The sequence below is a fragment of the Idiotropiscis lumnitzeri genome, chromosome 15 (genome assembly GCF_059441095.1).
Source record: "Idiotropiscis lumnitzeri isolate Australia: NSW breed Sydney's pygmy pipehorse chromosome 15, RoL_Ilum_1.0, whole genome shotgun sequence".
Classification (NCBI taxonomy): domain Eukaryota; kingdom Metazoa; phylum Chordata; class Actinopteri; order Syngnathiformes; family Syngnathidae; genus Idiotropiscis; species Idiotropiscis lumnitzeri.
In genome coordinates this window covers 6,960,428-6,985,640 of record NC_142405.1, presented here as the reverse complement: position 1 = coordinate 6,985,640, position 25,213 = coordinate 6,960,428, and the positions used below count along the sequence as shown (strand labels likewise).

At 40.8% G+C, this 25,213-nt stretch overlaps 1 protein-coding gene across 5 annotated transcripts in view; it reads right to left on the bottom strand.

Moving 5' to 3' along the window:
- Positions 1 to 25,213, bottom strand: part of LOC148322572 (voltage-dependent T-type calcium channel subunit alpha-1I-like) — a 111,785-nt gene that overhangs the window by 64,700 nt on the left and 21,872 nt on the right. For 3 of the 5 annotated variants that reach the window (XM_088316175.1, XM_088316178.1, XM_088316179.1), the window contains exon 2: positions 17,691 to 17,954. In XM_088316175.1, coding sequence (XP_088172301.1) covers positions 17,691 to 17,937 — 247 coding nt within the window. In that variant the 5' untranslated portion in view covers positions 17,938 to 17,954. Of the gene's footprint in view, positions 1 to 17,690; positions 17,955 to 24,433; positions 24,674 to 24,872; positions 25,032 to 25,213 lie in introns of those variants that run through there. The other 2 variants (XM_088316176.1, XM_088316177.1) reach the window with 2 other exon arrangements.

Genomic DNA, 25,213 nt, shown 5'->3' with positions numbered 1-25,213 from the left:
ATGTAGTGCGTCCGTGCACGTTTTTCGTAATGCGCACAATTCCGTGAGGGCAATTAAATTACACAGACTTGCATTTGTGAGCAAGTTACTAGTTAGGAGCCTTGTCGGCATTTACAGACACAATTACATTTTTCAGCCATGTGTGCGTGTGCTGTGTATGTGTGTGCGTCCCACTCTCTCTCTCCTCATATCAGCTCAGCACAGCAGGTGCCTTGCTCCAGTACATTGCTGCAGCAAGTGAAGCTGAATGTACTGCAGACACCATGGGAAATAAAAGCCAATACATCTTGTGTGTGCGTGTGCGTGCGCGCGTGCGCGTGTGTGAAAGCATGTGTGTGCAGGCATTTGTCTGCGTGTAGATAAAGAGTATAACACGAGTCAGTGGAGTAACGAGAGCCTTGCAAAGAAAAAGAATGTGACGTGCCAATGGACGCTAGCATAGGTGAAAAGAAATATTTAAATCGGACTGGATTGAAAAAGGCGTGAGTTGGCAAGGCGGCGATGTGCGGGGGCAATAACTTCAAGGCCGTCTCTGCTGGCCTAACATAATCATGAAATCATGATCATATTATTCTTATTGACGTCATATTATATCCTAGTGTTGTATTTTTCGGTGAAAGTTATTATCCAATCAGAATTCAGCTAGCTTGTGTTGCCAGGCAGATTTCACGATACCAGGAGCACACACTATTCAATCAAGATTCAATCATGCGGGCGTCGGTTTTGTGTCTCAACGGGGCTTTTACAGTTGATAGACAGTTGCGACAACCAATCAGCTCACGAGTTGATGACGGTGAGCCTTCCCGCTGGCCTTACATTGAAGGTGATGAACCACAACGACCGAAGGAGGTAATTTAATTGCAGATACACTTGCGAGGCCGTTTTCAAGACGGACCTTTCAAGCTACATCATCCAAAACTCACTCAGTAGAACGTAAGTGCCTTTCTCTGTATGATTTCTCCAGCCGCTGTGTCAGAAATGATTGTATTACGAGATGTATTTATTCAAGTCGGACTAAGTAGGACTTCGCTGTAGGCCTACGTGTGAAATGCACGGCCCGCCGCTGCAAGAAGCTAAGGTTAGGAAGAGGAAGGCAAACACATTCAGAGTGGAGAATTTGCCGGCTCACTGGCGAGAGTACACAAGCCATTAGCTTGAATTCGACACGGGGTCAGAGAATTGCACACAGAGGAAAGAACAGCGAGAAGATGAAAACCGAGACGCAACGAGAGGGCGAAGCTGGCGACTTTTGCGGGGACAAGCCCACGTTCAAGTTTTACTTTTGGGCCCACTGTGCATTTGAGTTTGACACACCTGGTTTACAGTATAACAAGTGACTCGACCATGAGTGATTAACAATGCTGGACGCTAGCCCAATATTGTATGTTCGTGAGCATCAGCACGGCTACAAGAGCAATCCGACGACTTTATAAGCATCACGAATAACAACCAGGGAGTCAAGTTAAATCCTGGTTGAAGCGAGCATTCCCCTCTAAACACCCCTCATTCATCACTTAGTGGCTTGGGTCTGCACTTGTGGAGCCGATACATCATGCAATAGCAAGCTAATCCACCTTTGCAGCTTTAGAGGACACGTGGGTGCCACATGAGTAAATAGGATTTCCGTTGCATTTCAGAACATCTCATATCTTACTGTATCTTATCGTAAAAGAAGAATATTCCGGTTCAACGGACACGTGGAACACAAATAAGAGGGTGAGGTATCTGGTGAGTCGATCATATCTTTTTTCACCCTGAAGATCAACTGGGACACATTGAAATGTAGGAGTTTGCACCCGACATAAAGTGACTATTAAAAAAGCTCAGCACACACGAGCGATACATTCGGACAATTTTGGCTTTTTTTTTTCCCGGCGGTAAGTCTTAATTAGGGAGAGTTTTTCTGCGTTGAAAGATAATCATTGTTATTGTTATTTCCTCATGCAGGGACGACACTGAGCGGATGCGAGCCTTTTCAAATACGATACATATTGAACCGCAACTGCCCCAGGCTGCATAAAAGGAGCTTTAAAAAAAAAAAAAAAAAAAAGACATTTACGGAAATTCAGTTTTCACTCCCTCCGCCTGACCTTTGTGGAGAACGATCAGTTTGTGATTGGTTCGGGTTTGCAGGGATAATGGCACCAGGGAGCTTCATGTGCATTTTATGAAAGGACAAAATGAACGGAGCCACAGTGTGCGGGGCGTGTGAGAGAGCAAGACAAAAGAAAATGAGATTATCTGAACAAAAGGAATTATTGCTGGAGTGTGATCCTCCTATTTGCCATGCTATTTTTTTCCAGCCCCAAAAAAAAGGTGAAAGTCCGGCTGTGTTTATCTGCAGTTGTTGAATAGAATCAGGCAAAATTACAAATATTTTTTTTTTTTATTATATATATATATATATATATATATATATATATATATATATATAATTATTTTTTGATAAAATTTTTTTAAAATAAAAATAAAAATAATTTTTATAATAATTTTTTTCATTATTATTTTTTTTCATTTTTATTTTAAATATATTTGATCATTTCATTTGATCAAAAAGGAATCTTGGTAGGATTGAATTATGATGGTTAAAAAAAAATTGGTGTTTTGTCCCTAAATGTATAATAAATACCGTACTTTAAGTGAACTTAAAAATCTTACATTCATAGTTCGGCTTAGCTGACTGGGAGCTTTTCCATGTAAAGGAGAAGCAGACGTAACTATTGGACATCTGTGTAAAAAGGGCGTTCAAAGTGAAGTTCCGAGCGATGCATGACAGCGGGCGAGTTATGCCACGATTTGTCCATGGATTGTGGATCTGCTTGGACTGTTATTCGAGCCTTCGCAAAAAAAACATACTTTTTGAGAAGCCGCCTCACTCTGACAATTACAAGAGCTAACCTGACGTGTTAAATGTTTCAATACTTCAAAAAAGCACAATCGAACTCCATTTTGCTCCCGCTACCTTTTTAACAACGTATGCTAGCTAGCATGTTACGGCCACGGAGAGTTTCCTTCATTCCTCTCGATTCCAAAGTGAGAATTTATCATCGTCTAACACAGTTCTTACTGGAACAAACAAGCCCAATCAAGGCCACGTTGCACATTAAAATACACTTCTAACCTCATTTTGACTTCAGAGCTTGAAGCCCTTAGGACAGTGTTAGCAGAATACAGCACAAGAGTCTCTCACCAACATTTCAGTCTATGAAGCGAGCGCTGCGGTATACCAAGGGATGCATTTTCACCTTTGCTTTAGAAGCACGACACTGGCGGTGTGAGTCCCCCGACGGCTTTTGCTCCCCTCAAAGCCTTTAAAACGCCACACAGCACATCCAAGAGTTAAGTTATATTTGGCTTTTTGCTATTAAGGACATCACGAATCAAACTCACTAATGACCAGACCAGGGGTGGGCAAACATTTTGATTGGTGGGCCACAATGTGTTCTAAAATTTGATAGAGGGCCCGGACCAGGGGCAGATGCATGGAGTGTTTTGGTAACCTCACCTCATCGGAGAAAAAAAAAAAATACATTTAATTTTAAATTAAAGTGAACAAAAGGATTACAACAAAATACGTGTCTTTGAAAAAACACAGTATTCAGAAAATAAAACCTTAACAAGGTTTATTCATTTAATTTTTTTCAAGTTCGGCGGGCCAGATTAAACCGTTTAACGGGCCGCATGTGGCCCCCGGGCCGTAGTTTGCCCACCCTTGGACCAGACAGTGGTTTGAATTTTTTAGGTACAAAAAAAACAAAAAAAAACAAGGCAGTTTCCAGTACTCGAGGCCATTTGTCAAAAAAGTATTACTTGATATAAATATATGTTTTATATTGACCTTTGCAACAACAATTCTCCATTATATTTTCCTCAGTTGGTACACTCCAAAAAAAAATCTCGATAGCCGCAAGCTCAGAAACAAAACACTCCAGATTCGATGGCGTTTAAAAGGACATGCTGAAGCATTAAGTGCTTTTTAGCCTGACCTGGGAATTATTTGTTTGCAAGTCGTCTCCGCTCGCAGCCTCTTGGCAAAATCATTCAGCCCATTCTTTCACCCCTTCATGTTTTTTTTTTGTCCTTATCACACTACTACAATATTAATCCGTGAGTGCTGCAAGACCAAAATGAAGCAAGTGACTCAATAATGCATAGCAGCCTCTTTTCTATCTCTACCTTCAGGTTAAGCTCAGGCTAAAATAGGGACGTTGAGATTAAGCGCAAACAGGACCGAATGAATCGACATTTTAATTTAGGGAGAACGTTTAAAGCTTGAATAACTTCGCGCCGATGCGTGCGCATGTGCGTATGAGCACTCGGACGGCTCGGCAAGTCCATTATGAGAATGTCAACACACTCTGAGTCGATGTTCCTGTCTTTATTAATCACCACCTGACACAAGCCCACTCCAATAACACGCCTTGATTCAACACACACCTGTCTCCGGAAGAAGCTTTTTTTTTTTTTTTTTTTTAACCACATCCACGCAACAGCAAAATGGAGTCGGTAATTTGTCCCCACGTCCCCTCTGCTCTTCGTTCCTCATGCTTGGTTGAGTCGGCGCCGAGGCCGAGGACGCAGACGAAGCAGAATGACAAGCCAAGTCAAGGCCTTAACGAAAGGCTGCTGGCATGACCCTGCAAAAAAAAAACAAAAAAAAAAAAACTGCAGTGTGCTACACTGCTTGACGCGTGATATTTTTAGAGGCGCCTCCTTCTGTCTTCTCGTGGGCGACACGGCAACATTTTCCTGAACAGCCACAGACATCCCCCCCCTTTTTTTTTTTTTTTTTTTTTTTTTTAACATGACATGCCTCGTGAATTTCTTGCTACAACATAAGATCCCCGACCATCAATTTGCATAACTCTCGCTCTGCATGCCTTCCAACTCTTCCTTCGTTATGATCATCATGAAACGTTGAACGGCCGTTGCCGGTGGCCAGCTGCCACGACGGAAACAAAATGGTGAAAAAGAGAGAAAGGTCACGCATCAGTGGATGCCAAATATGATCTCAGAGATGACATTACGCAACAATATCGGAGATGGCAGTTTCGGACTCTGAGCCAGTGGAACAATATAGCGTTGGTGGATGCCAGATGTTTTTTTTTTTTTTTTTTTGCTCTCTCCCAATATTTTCAATATGGAGTTTATTAGACTTCAAAGGACAAATTCAGCCAATTAAAACGGGGGGGGGGGGTCCCTTACACTGTCTGTGTCCCAAGTTCCCACAAGATAACAATAACGGAAATATAATGAGCATACATTTTCAACAAAAGAAAGAAGTCAGTGAGTGATGTCACAAGGTTTGCTCAACACACAATATTAACAGTACGCAATCATAAAATATCAATTATACGCGCCATTAATTTTACCGAGCAGATGCTAACATAAATAGCATTGCCCTACAAACACCTCTCCATTAAGTAACCATTACAGGTGAATTATAATGATGAGCCGCAGGGAAGGCCGATAAGAATATTGTACCATGTGACATTTACACGTGTCGAAAATAACAGCTTGAGTCTCACATTTGGCATTTGTCAAAAGCAACGCGGCGCAAAAGATCGCTCATCCTTTTCGTTGTTTTACCAGTGGAGGCTTTCGCTTATCAATCTTTTTCTTTTTTTTTTCCTCAAGGCCTCTCAGGCAGCACCACACTTCTCTGGCTGCTCTTGAAGTTAATCCCCCCTTGAGGCAATGTCAAGTTTGCGAGGGGACAGCAAAGTCAGAGCATGACAGCATGTGTGCTCAAACTCAACGGCAATGCGATTTATGACGATTGGTTTGAGTCTTATTGCGTTCGCGTTGCGAAGAGAAGAATCAAATAAGAATTGATGGCGAGGGTCAACATAAATCAAAAGTCATCTCGTATCATTCACTAGTAAAGAGCTGCAACAGATTTAAAGCATTAAACAGTATTAAAAAAAAAGAAAAAGAAAAAAAAAAAGGGGCTTGTTTTAGCATCATTGGCAGGGTGATGGCCACAGAAAAAAGATTGAGTCGACGCTACTCGGAATTAAATGCAACATTGTATATTTAGGATTATAATGATTTCTAAATTGTTTTTACAGTATAATAACAGTAAAATATTGGTCATTGGAGACATACAGAAATTAGTTTTTAGGTGCATATTCTTCTTGTTTAGAGTATATGTAAAAAAATAAAAATAAAAAAAATAATTAAAAATAAGTAAATAAATAAAAAAAAAATAATAATAATAAAAAAAATAAATAAAAATTAAAAAAAATAAAAATAAAAGAGACTAAAGACCGTAATGAAATGCAAGCGAGATGAGCTCATGGTTAAGTGAAGCATTACCAAGGTCACCGTTGTTGCAGCTCAAACGGTTTCACTGATATTAATAAGCCCTGACAGAGACTGTTCTCTGTGGGATCACATCTCTGCAGGTTGGCAAGCTCAGGTACAGGCAAGCTCAATATGCACACGCACGCACACGCACGCACACACCGACAGATGCCCTCGCAACAAAGGCGGGAGGGGGGGCAAGTGGACGCTAGACAAACTTGCACAGATTGAAACGAGGAAAAAACTGCAAAAGCGAAACAACGGCATTTTCTTTTAACGTAATTTGAGATATTACAGAAACGGACAAAAAGGTCACGGCACCTTGTACATTGCAGCATTTCTTAACATAGCTTCTGCAGGTTTGGCGGGTTTTGATGTCGCACCTTCAATATCCGTACACTTGATGGCTGCAAATAAAGGCCACAGTCCGACACGCAATTATACGTCTTGAGAGGTTTTCACAACTGGCTTGGGTGTCATTTTGAACTCACAGATCAGATGGTCTTTGCCTTAATACTCGCTATCATTTCTTTATCTGGGAATCGAGCCAACAAGAGATACACACGCGCACTCTCGCGCTCACTCGACTAAATCCCCTGCCAGGAAACTAAATTGCGCAAAATTGCGTTGTCAAGTTTCGTTTACGAGAGAAACAGTGTCGGGTTTTACTTAAGGGCAGCAGGTGGTTTGGTGTGCTCAGACAAATAACATTTTTATCGTACGATTTAGATACTCAGATACGTCCCGTAGATGGTCCACACGCTTATTCTAAACATCAAGGGAAAACAGAATGTAATTTAGCTTGTGCACATATCGGAGGTAAAAATGACGACCATAACAATAATCGCAACAATCATGTGGCTGTAAAGTGTGAGGCGAGGCCGCAAATGGAGTCTCGTTGTGTTTGGAATAGTTCAGGTTGGCTCTTTGGCTGCCGGTGATTGTGCCTTGTAAGCCAACACAGACAATGTTGGCATAGTTTAAAAACAAATATGAAAGATGAAATATATACGGATACAAAAAAAAACAGATGTAAAGCTGAACTAGTTTTATTTTTTAGTTATTTTGTCAACATATGACTAATCACTACTGGCGGACCGTCAAGGCCATCAAGGCCTTCTCTGCTGGCCTAACATAATCAATAAATCACGATCACATTCTTCACATCGTCATATTATATTTTTAGCTGAGAGTTTTTATCCAATCAGAATTCAGCTAGCTCGTGTTGCCAGGCAGATTTCACAATACCAGTAGCGCGCACTATTCTTCCGAGGCCTTCAGACACAGACGGTTGCGATAGCCAATCAGATCACAAGTTGGTTACAGTGAGCCTTCCAGCTGGGCTTACGCTGAAGATGATTAACGCGTTTTGTGATTGCATACACACTCGTGAGGGGGCGGCGCTATGCAACAAAAAAAAAATCAACACACCCGAAAGTCGTATCTGGCGACCGTTCAAAAAGCTGTTTTTTTAAACCACAATGGCCGAAGGAGTGAAAAGTGGATTTAATTGCAGATACGCTTGCGAGGCCATTTTCAAGACAGACCTTTCGAGAGAAGCTAGGTCGTCCAACACACACCGACTACTGTGCAAGTGTCTTTCTGTATATTTCTTGTCCAGCCGTAGTGTCATAAATTACGCTATTATGACGGGGGTTGATTCAAATCGGATTAAGTAGGACTTCACTGAAGGCCTTTGTACATAAAGTGCGGCATATGGTTACTTTAACACCCCAAGTTTGACACTGGCATCACTGTCCCTCTTTTTGCCGTGTGCGCCGAGTGTAAAATGATGACATGGTCATGCTCCCACACATTCAGAGTCACCAGACAAGAAGAGTGTGACAGAGTAGAGACGATATCAGCCTCCCTCACATAGCGTCGGCCTGGAAATAAGCAAAGCCAGACTCCATTTCCTAATCGCTATCCCATTTGCGGTCATTAAGCCAGTTGATGAAATGTCTCGCTAGCGCCGCGCTGTATCACTTCACTATTTCTTTGTCTCCTTCCACCCAACGCTCTAAGCCGGTTTCAACCGCGGCCTTCTCCGATTGCCTGACGCGACTCCTCGCGACTGTACGCGCTTTTTTAGAAGAAACTCAAGAGGTCAGCTACTTTGAGTAGCAAGCGTGGTGGGAAGTTTAAAAGATGGTGCTTAATGACTTAAGCTGAGAGGTTCATTTGAGCCGCAGATATCAGCAGTCAGTTTCAACATTATGCAACACGTACGGGTCCAAGCTTTTCTCGCTGGTCAGAGAAATTTAAGCTTATGCCCTGACATACGCCCCCCCATTCGCTCACGCAGCATTTCTAGACGAAGAGCGCAAAAAAAAGAAGGATTTAGGTTGACCATGATCCACATATGTGCGACACATATCTGACAGCTGGGATTATGTGTGTTTTATATAGGAGGGGTACATTTGTGTGCACGTTGGGGTGTGTTTGACAGTGACAAAGCAGGGCCATTCCAGCAGGGCTGTGGTGGTCAGTAACTCTTTCCTCACCTCAGGCCATAAGCCTTTTTTTTTTACACCGACTCCACTCTCTATCTTCTCTGCTAGCAACTTCTGGAGGTAACAGAGCGAAAGGAATAAGGGCAAAAGGGTCACTGGAGAAAAGTCAGTAAAATAATAGCAGTCACATTACAAGTTTCTATGTTCATAAGGGCAAGGTATGAAAATAAAAAAAATCAGTTTTTCTTTTGCTAGCTGGAGCTTAGTTTAGCTCTCCAAAGATTGGTCGTCGGTCAATCACAAGGCACATATTATTTGGAGAGATTTACATCATCACAGAGTGGGAAGTGCTCCACGACACACAATCAGGAACTGGAAGTCAAAGTTTAACATCACGCAAATGATGCTAACAAGCTAGCATCTCCCGTTTATACTTCTTAGCATGTGATAAGGAGATTTTTTTTCCCCCGCAGAGGGAAGCGAGAAAGCAGGACGTGGTAGTGAAACGTTAACAGGGGAGAATCCAGAGCTAAGGAACAGCAGAAGTAGTTGACATTAAAACGAATTTAGATTTTTCAATCCAAGTGTTAAAAGTTAAAATGTCATGGAGATGATAAATCTGCTCCACTTGCTCTGTTTAGGTCAGTAGTCCCCGAATTTTTTTTCCCGCCGCAAACTAGTTCATCCAAGTCCATAAATTTTGTGGACCGGCAACCATGACGGTGGAGGGGGAGGGGGGGTCATTTGAGTGATTATGTTGGTAAACTTACTGTGGATGAAAAAGTCGACTCTGACTTACGTGACGATATTTACCGATCCCTACTCCCTCACTCACTGGATGGCCGACTTAACAGGACTGCCCACCGGCCAATAAAATGACCAAATCTTCACAAAACTGAGCTAGAAAAACATATTTCAATTGATCATACCTCTCCAAGATGCAAGTGAAAGAGGTATCTCTAAAAAAAAATGCATCACTGCCACACCCACTACGGCGTCGACGTACTCAAGACGGTTGCCGCAAACGTCGCCATTCAAGACGATTGATCGAGAGCGACACCGCGACAACTCTAGGCGGGTAAGGTAGCATCGCATATATGGAACAACGTTTGTACTGTCTGCTGGGTATTCATAATAATAACCTTTTGTTTTGGTTCTTTTATCCTGAGCTCAGTCTCAGTCCAGGCTTTGTGGCATCTCGGTTCCCCCGTGGAAGAGGTTTAAAGTTGCCATCACCAGCGTAATTAGATACTTCAAGCTCTCCTCCGCTGCCAGGAGGTGAACAGACATCACGTGCGCACACACACACACACACACACACACACCCACACCCATCCTCTGTGCTGACAGGGACTGGGCAATAGTTCACTCCGTCACAGCGCTAACTATCCCTCTTCCTCCCTCACATGCTGCCTTTTGAGCGAGAGTGCTAACTCGCAATCTCTCACTTCTCCTCACTCGCTCGCCTTCCCAAAGCGCACACACCAATGGTCCATCATCCATATTACATTTTTTTTTTCTATCCAGGTTTCAAGTGTTGTTTTGCCCGTCGCGCTATTGTGAGCTGGTTCCTCCTTGTACTGTAGCTGCCAGCGGAATTTCTATTTGACTTTTTAATGAATTAATTTATTTATTTTAATATTTGGAACTGTTTTTAATATGACGATTTTTCATTCTCGGCAAAAAATATCAATCTGCATTCTGCATTCATTTGTAATCTAAGGAGTTGAGTCCCTAAAATTGCGTCACTGATCATCAGTTTGAATGAATGCCAGATCAACTGAAAACATATTGGGGGATTTTTACACATGATAGTTTCAAATCCCCTCTCTTGCTTTCCCTCGTGCATAATTTCAACACCCACCTTATCCGCTTAGCATTGCTGGTGACATCGTCCACCCCTCACATTCCCACTTCAATTTTCTCCAAGGAGAAGGCAAGAGCCTCCAGTGCCAGTCCGCTATCGCCATCATCTACCCCAACCTCTTGCAGAAAAAGACTACCTCTGCACTTTTGCAAATGGACTCACTATATCCACATGCTGTAAATTATCGAACAACTTAATGCTGACTCTTTCTGCTCTAAAAGTCGATACATTTTGTGGACAAATCACCTCTGGGCGAGCGGCGGGGGATTAGCCATATATCGTGCAGAGCGGTCTCCATACGTGGTCTGTATTTTTTACCAATTTACTAGCTTGTGGGTTTAATAATGCTACAGATTCAAATAGCATCTTCACATGCGTTAAAAGTCCATCATTGATAGATGTAACAGAGAGAAGTGGGTTACATTTCAAAATAAATTACTTTTCAGCCTCAAATAATATAGAAATGAAAGCCACTTTGGACCGGGCCACCGACCGGTGGTGGTCGTGGAAAAAGGCTCAGGTTGCGATTTTAAGTGCCAAAGTAGAGTTGCCGAATAAATAAACAACTCCAACAAGACCCTTTTTACGACTACAATGTCAATGTTCCTCCATCTTGAACTGGTTACTCACATGCGCGCACTCCCTGGCCACCTCCTGTGACAATCTATGATCCGAGATCTGAGAGATTCGTCATTGTAAGCAGCCCATTATACAGTATGTCACTGACATTCTGTAACTTGCTGTGACGGCACCATCGCACATGACAGCTGTCGGAGAGTGAATCACAAAGTTTTTTTTCCTATGCAAACGGGATGCAGGAGGAGCCGTGAGGCGGAAAATGTGTTACGCAGTCGAGTTCACGCTGCCGCAAGATTCCCAAGAATTACCGCCGCCGCGAATGGGGGGAAAGGACACGGATGAGCCATTTGAGATTGTTCTAATTGTTACACAGACATTCATAGCATGACACGCTTTGCCTCTTATAGCTACAAAGACAAAAAAAAAAAAAAAAAAAAAATTCTCTCAAAAGCCATGAAAGCGTGCGCGATATGCTCCTCTCCTTGATATTGTAATGAGTCTTCTTGGTCTGCTAATGCACTCATAAGTATTCATCACAGAAGGGTGGACCTCAAAGCGGGTGCTGCAAGTGGCCAAATGGATCCCGCGGAAACATTCTGATGATCAATCAAAAAGCAGAATATTCATAAACATCCCCCAATGACTCACGGGGCTCGCACACTTCCTGCAAACCTGAACACTGAAACAGAATCGAAGCGGCTGTATTTTTTTTTTTTTTTTTTTTGTGCCGGCTTTCACATTTTGTTTTAAAGGCTGTCGGTTATTTTTCATTTATTTACAATGTGCTTTTTCTCCTTTTAATTAAAATAATAAACAGCGATACTATAAATATTTTATATGACGTTTATTTGCTCAGAAGCAACACAACTTTGGGCCCACAGGGAGCAGTGCCTCACTGAACCAAGTGTTGGTATTTTATATTTAACGCATTCATTCATGCTAATCAGAATTACCATAAATACAGTTTATAATTTTATTTCATCATCTTTAAAGCAAAGTGTTCCAATTAACTAGTGTGGCATGTCACCTATTTTCCCCCCAAGGGCCACAAATAATTTTGCTTTGCAAACATATACAATTCATATTCATAAAAGGTACAATAAGAAACCATATAAATAATATATATAAGATTTTTTTCCATTTTCATTGTAGCTAGTTTTTATTTCATTGAGACTTTCTCCCCCCTTTTTTTCTTTTTTAATGGGTTTTTAGAGCAGATTTGTTATTTTTTAAATATTTATATTTTAACGGTGTCCTTTAGTATTAGCTTTAGTTTTTTTTTTTTTTACTATATGGAGTACTTGTGGGGTGCCCCAAAAATTTAATAATTAATTAAACTACAATCCTCAAATGACTGTTTGACCTTCCCTTTTGTGTATGGACGTATAGCAACACCAAAATTAATAATTTAATTTATATTTTTTGCTATAATTTGTCAGTTTTATTAGCATAAGATTTTTTTATTTTTTTTATTTGGATTTGCGAAAATGTTTTTTCAGGTTTTTAGTTATTTCATTAACTGTCATACGCTTGATCCGAGCTGATTTGGGGTATAATCCAGACCAAACCCTGAAATCGGGGCCAGTCAAGCTTTCCTTTCACTGAGTGGTAACTGAAAACTGCTTGGAAAACAGGCGAGGGAAGCGCAGGACAGTCAATGACTACAACTGTAAAACACCTCTCCATAAATTGCAAACTTTGATATTGGATCTCATTACAATGTACGATAATGTTGTGGCTGATGGCCGTTTGTATTTGTATCTTTTTTTTTTTCCCACAGCATTAGCATGCGGCAAAACTTTGCGCAATGAGCACGGAACGCCAATGCTAATCTACAAAGTGAAGTCAAACGGAATTGTCACGTTGGAATTAGTCCTTATACCTACCCGCTTATTTGCTTCCTAGTATTAAAAAAAAAAATAAAAAAAATAAATTTAAAAAAGCAGTGCGGTAATAATCCAAAGTTTGATCAAGAAAAGAAATCACATTTACATTTCCTAACTAGCAATTAATAGTTTTAGTGGGAGAATAAGATATTCATTAAAATGTCAAGGACTCTTTCTAATAAAAAAAAAATTAAAAAAAACACTAGGCACTATGCTGAACGAGTCATATCATTTCTGAAATCGTTTGTGTATACTAGATCATATAAAACAAAACTACAAAGCTGTCACTCTGCGGCTAGTGGTAATGGAGCCAGTAATTGACTAATTTAATTTTCTCCAGACTTTTGTATGAGGCAAAACTTTTCAAAGAGAATAACAATAGAGAATGTTTTTTTTTTTGTTTTTTGGAATAAATTAGACGATTGTGTTCAAGTGTTGAACTACAGCACATCCATTGTAATTGTTCCTTGGCAAGGTTCTACCAAAGCAGTTGACTTTCGCCATGCGTGTGTGACCGCAACATGATTGATAGTTTTTTTTTTGTTTTGTTTTTACCAGCTAACTGCAATGCATAAAAAAATACCCATAAAAGAGACCCAAGGACAAATCCGATTGGATGCACACAATGTAGCAGGTAAAGCAATTAGCAAATCACCACTGCATGAACTTGAAACCATCCCTCAATACTTTGTGTGACCTCCAGACTGCCATCCCAGCAGTTTGGGGTTGGAAATAAATAAAATAAATGCCATCTCGTCATCAGTTATCAGCAAGGCTCATTAGAAGAAAACAAAAAAAATTCTCTTTTTAATTGAACCCTCCTCACAAAGCTCTCTTTAATTCTCCTGGAAAAAGCATTGCAATCATTCGATAGTATTTTTTTTTTAATTATGTATTAATGTGATAAGAAAATAAAATGAGGCAAATCCAATAACACTGCTATTGATATTCATGCTGGGTTGAGAAATTGCTTTGCCATAATTTAAAAAAAAAAAAGAAGAAAACACTCACACATGCTCATTACACAGCTAGTGCCTTAAAAGAGTGCTACATGTGAGAGAGGTCAGGCAGAGTGTGCAAGCACCGAGGCCTGCTACGACAACAGTCATTACAGTCACTTTAAAGCCTTCATCTCGTCGCCAGTGCGCCTCTCCTAACTCAGATGCTGGTTGCACTAATGGAGTTTGGACTACACCAGAGGGAGAAGGCCGAGGGAGTAACGAGGATGCGAGAGATCACGATTGCATGTTGAATGATCATTAGCACTGGGATTTATTCTGGAAGCATAATCATACTAATAGGTTTTATTTATCCTTTGCAGTGGCTCATTAACATTTGCGCCTCTTTCTTTCAGGGTCAGAGTCTTGTTAATAAAAGCGGGAAATTGAGATTGTCGCATGACATTTGAAATATTCTCTTGAAAGGAAACTAAAACTGTTTTGGAATCCAACCTGACAGACCAAACCATAACCTGCTTCCACAGCACCGGTTTCGACTAAAACTTTGAGAATGTGAAGCAAAAGTTGAGCATAAAGAAAGCGACCCAAGGAGATCGTATTAAAACGGCGCTGGAAGGTGAGCGAAAGTGGATGATGTGTCCCAGGTGTGTGCTCCATCCTCAGCACTAGTTAAGACCGAGGCACGGCAACGCCTCAGCCATCCGTCACCATGGAGATAACAAGCTGTCAAGGCCGGAGAGGATCATGGGCCACAGAGGCCGGTCACTCTGCATGAACACCACAGGAGCCAATCAAAGGAGATGGCAAGAAAAGGCTACGTGTATGTTACAAAAAAAAAAAAGGGAAGAGAAAGGGCAAGAAAGAAGGAGGAAATAAATATCATTGGAGGTTCGGCTATACACTGCTTTGAAATCGCTGATATAGATTTCCTTCAAGTAATTATGTGAATTTCATTTACACCTTAAAGCGCTGGTATGAAGCACTCAATGCGATCTCAACTCCTATAAAAAAAAAAAATTTTAAAAACGGCAGTACAGTTTTGGGAGGAACCTGCTATTGATCGCGTGTCTATCGCGATATATATCGATATTTAATTATCGCCGAGCTTGGTTCTTTTCTGGCTGTACTGAGCGCAATCTCAAAATCTCAAATTTGATCCGCTGCATATTCTCCCGTCGACTTTTCGTCTTATGCGCTACATCGACTTTCGTAAGCCAAGTGCCTCTGGTGGAAGATCATATCACAATATATACCGCTTCTAGTCATAAAATTGCAAAACGAACTTTCAGAACGCTATCAAACTAATTTACCGGCCACTGTCGCAGAGTTTTGCCAACGTTGGCAGACACCTTTAGTCAAATGAAGCTTCAGCTCTCCAGCCAGACCAAAAAAATTATTAATTGACGATTACGGAGTTTTAGTCCTGAAATATTAGATGAATAATTTTTTTCCCGTTTGTTTCTGATGCTTGCTTACAAGTGAGAGGATTACAGTCATTCTGTTTCAAACATGTTACTAGCCAGCCTTTGGAGGTTTTCAAGCTTGGGCGTTCCTTGCCGGCTCACACCCTGCAAGAGTGTACCAAGTCGACGTAGATTCAAAGTGCAACCAGGCGCGTAAAGAAGGTACTAATATGGCCCCAAGTGCATCGTGCTGAAGAGACTTTTGTTTCCACAATTTATCTACTTTAGAGGACCATCATATTAGAAAACGCCTTGAGTATGATGAGTTCTACACCACTGCAAATGACCACAACACATTTGGAATTTAATACCTCAACGACTGTGGGCTTCAATTTGAAGTGTATTGTAAAGTGCGCTGTAACCGGGAAGAATATAGTGGCGCATGACGGGGAGTGTGTGGGGGTTGCAGCATCAGAGGAAGTGCTCCAGGTGCCCTGCTGCAGGCGTGGGAGACTATTGGAGATGTGTGTGTGTGTGTGTGTAGGTGTGGGGGTGTGTAGGTGTGTGTGTGTGTCAGAGAGAGAGAGACTGAAGGCCCCTCTTAACTGAGTGGCGGACAGATTTATTGATCTGCCAAGAGATAGTGAAACAGCCTCTTATTACCCTCTCGTAAACACACATTCTCCAGCACACACACACACACACACTTCACAAACCTCATCTGATATTGTCATCGCATAAAAGCAGCGCTTGATTAGCTTACATGCATCTTCGTCATTCCTTGACATGCTAGGATTGGTCTCAGTTGATGGAGACGCTACAAAGTAAATGTGCATGCACCCGGGGGCGTATAAACACTGGAGAGATGCGCGCAATTAACTTGACCTATCTGTTTAATGCAGGGGTGTCAAACTCAAATACCCAGTGGGCCGGAAAGTAAAACTTGAACAAAGCCGTGGGCCAGCATTTAATTTTTTAAAAACAATAGAAATGCTGATTTTTTTTTTTTTTTTTTTTTACTGAAAATTTTTATTATAAGTGGTTTTAATAATGCAATATAATGTTTAGTTTTTAAAATTACTATTATCATTTTAAATGTTCCTATTATGATATATAATGCAAAATGGCATAGTAGTCATTTGGTATCGCCTCGTGGGAAAAATATAATTGCGCTGTGGGCCAAATTTGGCCCGAGGGCCAGAGTTTGACATCCATGGTTTAACGTACAGCAGGCAACAGAAACACACAGAATTTGCTGTCAAATTATCCAAGTAAATAAATATCATTGTTGAAAGGGGAGTTGCAATTAAAAAAAAAAAAAAATCTAATTTGCACTAGAAACCAGTTTGCGGTCAAAAAAAAGGTCCTCGAAAGTCTTCTCTTTTGTTCACACACGACAATAATAGTTCTTGTGTCCAGAGCCTCTTGAACTACTACAACAAACCACAGCAAAAACCACTGAAGGCAAATGAGCTATACCAAGCTTTGAGTGTCTTGTGCCACTGCGGCGATGGATGCACACATGCACAATGCTGCGGCTCAGCGTGATCTTTTGCACACTCGAGACGGGAAAGGATCATCTGCAATCCCACCGCCACATCAGTGAGCGTTGTCAGCAAACAAACCACTTATGGATCGATGCCAGACAACGTGACACGCAAACGAGCACGCCCGCAGATAAGTTGTTTACATACAACATAGGAAAAGCGTGAAATTTATGATTCACTAATGTCGAGTGGCGGGTTTGCACGTTTGACGTGAGGAAGCTTAATTCCTGCACGTCATCAAAATTGACGATGAGCAACTATACATGTCGTTTAAATGCTTCTCTGTTTACAATCACATCAATAGCCCAAAATTAAAAAAAAAAGGCATTAAAACAGAGAAGCGACATTTTCTTTTGACCTTAACTTCACTACAGTCATATTTGGCGCAAACGATAAGTGGATTCAGACGTGCCATTTTTGAGCACTATCAGCCGCAAATTAAAAACTACCACAAGTATCCATCCATCAAATTTTCAAAACCGCTCATCGTCATTAGGGTTATGGCTCAGGTGGATCCCAGCTAATTTTGAGGTGAGACACCTTGGACTGATTGCTGCCCAGTTAAAAAAAAAAAACAAAAAAAAAACGTATCGACTAACAAACGTGGATAATTACACAAATATCTCATCTACACTGTTATTGCCTGCGAAAAAAAAAAATAGCATTTTCACCAGTGATGGAAAGGATATGGACTGGAAACCATGCGGATGCACCAGCTGCGGGGGCAGGTGGTCTGCTTGAGGCAGAAGAAAACCACGGGCGCCAGCTCGGGGAAGGGCACCACAAGCGTGCTCAGGTCACTTCCGATGCTGGCGTCGTCACCTGGACCCATTTCCTCGATGACGTCATCAGCCTGCGCCGAGCCATACTCCTCATGATGCCCTGGCACTGCTGAGGAAATGCCCCCCAGCGGCACAGGACACTCCTCGCTCGTCATGGCAACGCAGCCGAGCTCTGAGAAGAGATGAGAATGAGGTTAAAGGAAATGACATTTACAACTGAAGGCTTATATTGGATATAGGCAGGAAACTTTTGTACAACACAGTGATGAAAATAAGGTCCACTGCCACTTAATTGATTTAAATTGCCGTCCATTAAAAAACATGTGAATCCAAATTTTGTCTTATTTTCTGATAGAATCTCACATTTGTACAAATAATTTAAGCATTTAAAAAGGCCAAAGAGTTAAATGAAATATATGAGAATAAAAAGTCAAGTTGTGCATCAAGAGAAAAGTTTTAATATTACGATGTTATTAAGATGTTTTAGCTGAAAAAACAGACAACTCATTTTCTTTATCTTCAAAATACAAGAAAGTATTGCACAAATTGTTGTAATATGGAATTATTGTTTATAATTAATTAATTATTGTTATAATCAACTACACTGCAAGGAATGTTTTCAGTACTTTCTACTTTATTTAACAGTAAGGGAGTCCTGAATTGTATTTTAATTTTAAGCCATTGTGGTGAAAACAATTTAATAGCACTAAGAGGGCATTTCGGAAGATTCAACGACATGAGCAGAACTTAAAGAGGAAGTCAACCCCAAAAAATTCTTCACAATAATATGTTCTATGCAGGCCCACAAGTCTAAAAATAGCATTCTGATCAATATTGTGTCAGTGGAATGCGAGATAAGCAGCAAAATCCACCTGTTTTTTTACTTTCTGTCCACTATAAATGACATCATAGTTGCTCAGGGCAACCAATCATGGTTCAGCTTCAGAAAACAGGTGAGCCATGATTGATTGTTATCTGAGCAACGGTGATGTCATTTTCAGTCGACAAAGTGACAAAATGGCCGCCCCCTGAGTCGGCTAAAAATGTGAGGATTTTGCGGCTCAACTCAAGTCCCACAAACGCAATATTAATCAGAAGGCCATGTTTTGACTCGAGCGATGGCGCACCAAACATAATATCCCAAATAATTTGGTGGGTTGACTTCCTCCATAAATAAGCCAAGGACGCGAGTGTGTTAAAGGCTTACGCAACTGAAAGTTGACAAAAAGCTGCTCACAAGCACAAGTTTATTGCAGACGCTGGTGTACGTAGGAAGTGCACATGCCATGACACTCATCTTGCATAATTGGGAACATTATGTCATTCGGGCTTCCTATGTATGAACAGAAGTTGCAAATCACTGACGTTTTGCTGCCAACAAACTCACATAATGAGATGAATGCATAAAATACTTGCAAATAAATATTTGACTAAGGAAAAAAAAAGTCTAGCAATGAAAGTAAGCGTGACAAAAAAAAAAACAGAAAGGGATTTAGGCTCCAGCTCCCTTTCCAAACGTCAAACCAGCGAGCAAACGTGCAAGTCGGACATTGCAGCTGACGCCTGAGTGGATGCATAATAACATATTGAGCTTGGGAGTCCTCATGCTTTTAACTTGCAGCCAAATGAGGCAGCCAGCATGGAGGCAAGCCAAGGCTGGAAACACATTTCCAAATACACTCTCGTGGACACGTTAGATGCTCGCCATGCAATCGAGCGCTGGAAGCATTAACAGAGGAATGTTTGGAGACGGCTGAGTTATTATTTGAAGCGGCGTGATCACGTGTGAATGTTCATCTTGATTAATTACTACATCGTGAATGCTTGTGTGCAAACATGGACAGTAGGCGTGCAGTTATGCTAAATCCTACTACGGCGGGATTAAGTGCCAGTAGAGGGAGAGGCTTTGTTTTTATAGCATAATTATATTACAGGCTATTTATTAGAAAGGATGAAAATAGGACACGAGCGATATAATAAGCAGTATGTAATCCTCTGACAAGATGCACTTCTTGAATATGGAAAACACAACCAAAAAAAAAAACTGATTATGGTTTTCTGAAGCATGTCATAAACACAACAAACAAAGCTTTTTACTCATTTTGTTTTTGCACTTGCATAGAAACAAAACCAAAGCTAAACTGTTCGACAAATGTTCAGAATCTAATCTGTAATTTATTTGAAATTAATTAAATATTATATGTATTTTTTTTTAAACTGCAACTCCCCTTTCGACAGTGATATCATATGTATGCAAAAATATAATAAACACAAATTTACAAATCGGATAATAAGTACTTAAAAAGTTATAAATAATGTAGTAAAAATAAATCTAAATAAAATAAAAAATAAAATAAATTAATAAAACATATGTATATATATATATATTTTTTAAACTAGGAAAAAAAATTGTTTTAGCTCAAATATTTCATAATAAAAATGTCTCTCTTAGTAACACTTCCTGTGAAAAAGCTTGACAAACTAAGCAGACGTCCCTGCTATATTAAATTAAATTAAACTTGCTCAATTAAATATCTATCGATTCATCCATTCATTTTCTGTAGCGCTCAAGCTCATTATGGCTGAGCTGAAGCCCGCCATGGAGCACCCCGTACATTTTAGAGCACACCCAAGACTGATCGGCAGTCAATCGCAGAGCAAATTTGATATCTAAATCTTGTGAAGACTTTTACGTGTGGGGTTGTCAAAAGAGAACGCGCAAAAGCCCGCTGCAGGTGACGCACACAAACACGCTCACTGATTAACACCTTTAATTGGAGGAGTAAACGCAAACCGTTAGTTGCACCATGAAAACACACCGCGATAAATGGCAGAAAGTGTGCTTTCGCCTACACATAACTCAGGAGCAGGTTGGATCAAGCGGTGAAACGCTGTCCAAAAGGGAGTTAGAAGCAGCACATTTATCATCAAAGCTGTTTTTTTTTTTTTTTTTTTCTTTAGCTCAGGCTGTTGGTTAAATTTTTGATTGAACACTCAGGTTGTACAACTACTATATAAGTGAAGACTGGGAGTTCAAATGTGTATTATTCATCGGGACATGCAAGTAAAGACTCAAATCCCGAGCAAGTTAGTGAGTGAGCTCAAAGGGAAAGTCTGAAGATGAGAAATTCAAATTGAGTGTAGTTCTGGTTGTCACAGACCAATGATGGATAAACACTTTGGAATACGGTGCTGCTTTGACATGCTTGTTGAATTTTCTCCTTGACAAATAAAATTTCCCCAAAAATTGGCAAACTTTCTTTATGAAATGACTCTTTGATACATTTCAGTTTGGGCACTGTCAATTCCATTTCTTACAAGTAGCTCTTCCCCGTGTCTCAAATAACATTTTGATGCTATTTGAACATCCTCTTGCTTCTACTTGATCTCAGTTGTGTGATCATCGCAACCTCAGAGATAAAAGTTGGCATCTCTCGGTCTGATGTTCAACAGTTCATATCCTAGTGTGGCCTATGTATCAAACCTTTTTGCCTTCTTTTGCTCTTTTTGACCTCCATAAATCAGAGCCTGGCTCGCTTGCCTGTGGTGTTCCTCAAGGGTCAACCTTAGAGCCCATCAGTGGTCTCACATTTTTTTAATTGTATTAACGATAAAATGTTGCAATACTGTGTTTTATATGTATTTGAGCAGAAACACATTGCGACTATAGAAAACTACACAACTCTCATAAGAGGGGCCGGAGGCTGCCCGAGAGAGAAGGTGAGCAAAGTAAATGGACCCGGTGGCAGAGTGCAGGGAAAGTGGATGGACAGCGATGCTCTATCACACGGAAGCAAGAGGCTTCGTGCGAGAGCCAAAATGTCTCCTCGAAGATTTCAGACTGCAGTGAGCCCAACTCCACAGAGTAACCGGGGAAATATCATTGGAGGCAGAGAAGGCTAACGTGCAGGTCTGCCTGAGGAGGTCTGACACGAATTTGGGAGCAAATACAAACTGAAGGTTTGGTACGGGGGGGGGGCGATGCTACTTCACTGGACCACCACTAAGGGATATTCCAGGATGAGGGGCGGAACAACGAAAAATAGTCTTTGGCTGATGACCCTGTAGAAAACTCCCTCGGGTAGGTTGAGGTCTTGTGGAAAATGTTATATGAATTAAAAAAAAATGCATAAAAAAAATGAAAAATGAATTTTATCGCACAATGACAATGTAAGACAATAGAGAGTTATACCCGATGAATCAATTTTCCAAGCCAATATTTAATATCAATATGCCATCAGAGTTGGAACTCAAAAGAAAACATCCAACACCAAATGTGACTCACAGCAGCAGAATTTCTCATTCCTCCCTATAATGTTTCATTGCAAGTTTCAGAAGCGGCATTTCATTCTTTTTACAATGCAACATGTAAAAAAAAATAAATAAAAAAATGTGTATGCATTGTGAGTGTGTGGGGGTGTGTGTGCGTGTGCATGTCAGTGAATGTGTCGCTTTGTGTGTCACGGAGTGATTTGGAACAATGCTGAGCCAAGCAGAGCTGCCATGCTTCTCCCTCCTGCACCAACTTAACACCTGGCTACAACCTCTCTGGAGCGTTTGCCTACAACTGGGATGCAACACAATACAACCGGCTGAGAACACACACACACACACACAGACACCTTCTACACACAGCCTGATGTAATTGGTCTGAAAAATGAGAACAACAAAACATCCAATATATAAAACAAAGGACACATCTCCAAGAACGGTTCGGTATCTTGCATGTGTCAGCAGAAGCAGCACTGGACCACCACAAACACCAAACACACACGCTAAAGACTGCTTGAATATGGCAAAATGCGGTCAGCGACAATGCGAGTGCGGAATGGTCTCGATATGTGCTCTATACAATTGACCGGCAACAAGTTTGACTTTGCTCAAAGTCAGCTGGGATTGGATCCAGCTCACCTTTGACCCTGAACAGAACATGCGGTATAGAAAATTAATGGAGAGATGCCGTCAAGCAATTTTTCATTCTATTTATCTTGTTCAATTTTGCAGATGGGATTATGCCAAAACACATTCCCTGTTTTTTTTTTTGTTTTTTTAGCCATTGTCAATTACCCTGGAAAATAAATTTGAGGTGCATTCAAAATCAAGTCATCCGACAACAGGTGCTTTATAGGGCAAACACCTCACCTAACGTATGCCCTATAAAGGCTTAAATCTTCCGAGGAACATATTCAGCCCGGTTTAAGTTTATAATCATAACTATAAACAAAAAAAATGAATTCTACATGCATGTTATCTCACAAGTTCAAGTCACAATAGATATTTTGATGAGTCGTTAGCATTTGTTCATGGTCACAATTTGAAGTTCATTATCACCAACCATTAGACACAAAATGGTTTGTTAACCAAGACAAGAAATTGCATTCGTCGGCAAAAATAACCAAATCAATTAATTTCACTATTTACATTTTTGCGCAATCCTGCCAACCAACAAAACAAGCAATAAAATCAGGAACATTTTTGTATGCACCTGAATTTGACCCAAACATTTTCTTCTACCGCATCACAAAATTTCAGAGCGATCAGAATAGACTGACAATCCCAAATTGTCATAAAAAATACAACACAAAAAAAAAACACGCATGTATTCATTCTATTCTTCCGTTTCTGAGCAAGTTTGACAGTAACCAAAAGCTCCCAAAAATATATTCCTTCTGTCTTGTTCTAATCTGACTTCATGTAATCAGTTGAAATTCTTATGGAATTTTGGGAATTTGCAGCCTCTGCTACTTTATCTCATCCACATTTGCACTTCCAACCTCTTGCTAAAGCCCCCTCGCCTACCATCAGTGATAAACAGCGAGCCGCAGCTTCTTGTCAGAAAACATCTTGAGAGAGTGACTGTCAGTGGATTACACCGAGCCAGTGGCCCCATCAACTTAATCTGTTTTAGCGCTATTAGCTGTAAACAAGCCGCCAAAAATTTGCTGTTTGGGGTGGTGTCAGTTTGCGCAGCTTCCACGGCTGAACGCCACCGCTGATGATGCTGCTGCTGCAGCTGTGAATGGACCTCAGCATTTTTTTTTTGGGCTAACAAAATTTGGGAATGAGATTATGTAGTTATGATAGAAACTAAGATTTCCGTTGGTATTACTTTTTTGGTTTATTATTTATTATTATTATTATTTGGTTTATTATAGAGCTGAAAGTGGGTCTGGTTTTCGGTCTATACCCTCACCTTTGGTCACCATCTGTGAGGATTTGGATGAAGTGGCTGGGGCGAGGGAGGTTTTGGGCTTCCCTGTTTAAGATTCTGTCCCAGCGACGCACCCTCGGATAAGCGCAAGGGAACGGATAGACGACTTAAATCAAATCAGGTTGCATCTCGTTTTGCTTTCTCTCGTCACCCATGCTGAGCTCTGTATTATTTTTGAATGCGTGCCGGAAGTGATGCACGGAAGAGGGATAACGAGTCACTCGGGCACGGCATTGACTAATTTATAATAGTGTCAAAAAAACTTTAAAAAAGCCAAATAAAATGGCACCTTATTTTAGCTCCTGACCAATGTTTGATGTCGAAGCCAATGAGAGGTGCAAACTGACAGATAAAGAAAACGAGACAAATAAAAGTGCGTTACCAAGGCGACCGGTGCTGGGGAGCACTTTTGGGAGGCATTATGATTTAGTTTCACTCACCTCGACATTTCTCCTTCTTTGTTATTTCCAACAGGGCTCAATGCGCGTGTTGCGAAGCTACAAATCGATTCGCTGTTACCTAAACGCTTCTGTGCGGTATGATCGGCAAACACCCAAATATGGGAAGGAGAAATTAACAGGGAGCACATCTGTCTGCACTTCTTTTTTTTTTTTTTCCAGCTGTCTTTTTCACCAACTCTCTCCCTTCTACATTTACAAGACTCTTTCCAGGAGTTCCGGCAGAAAAGTGTCATCTAAAGTTCGGCAACTTTGAAAGGAGGCGACGTGTGCGTTTGTGACACGCTGGCATTTCACAGCCATGTGTGAGACTTCCGCTATGGACATACACACGGCTGTTTGTGATTTACAAGTGATTTGCCGTCACGATATAAATTGTCAGTCGGGATGAAGATCACAAACGACATAATATGATGCTTACCGAATGAGATGATGAGGAAAACCAAGGGACGAACTCGATTTAATCATTCAAAAGAGAAACAGGAAGGCGGTAATTGAAGATGACAAAACGACTAATATGAAATTGAAGGACAATGGACATGCGGTGAACTTCGACGCCAGCGTCAATCCAAATTGAACGCCGTTATCTTCCGCGGTTCTTTTTATTGGATCTCATTATACGGTGCAGGTGTACCTAATGAAGTGTCAGCTGCACGTCGGCCGAATCCGTCCCCACCCCGTTCTCTTCCCTCGTCCTCACATCTCTTCTCAAACCTTCAAGCTCAAAGGAATCCTCCCTAATTACCTCATTTGCACAAACAT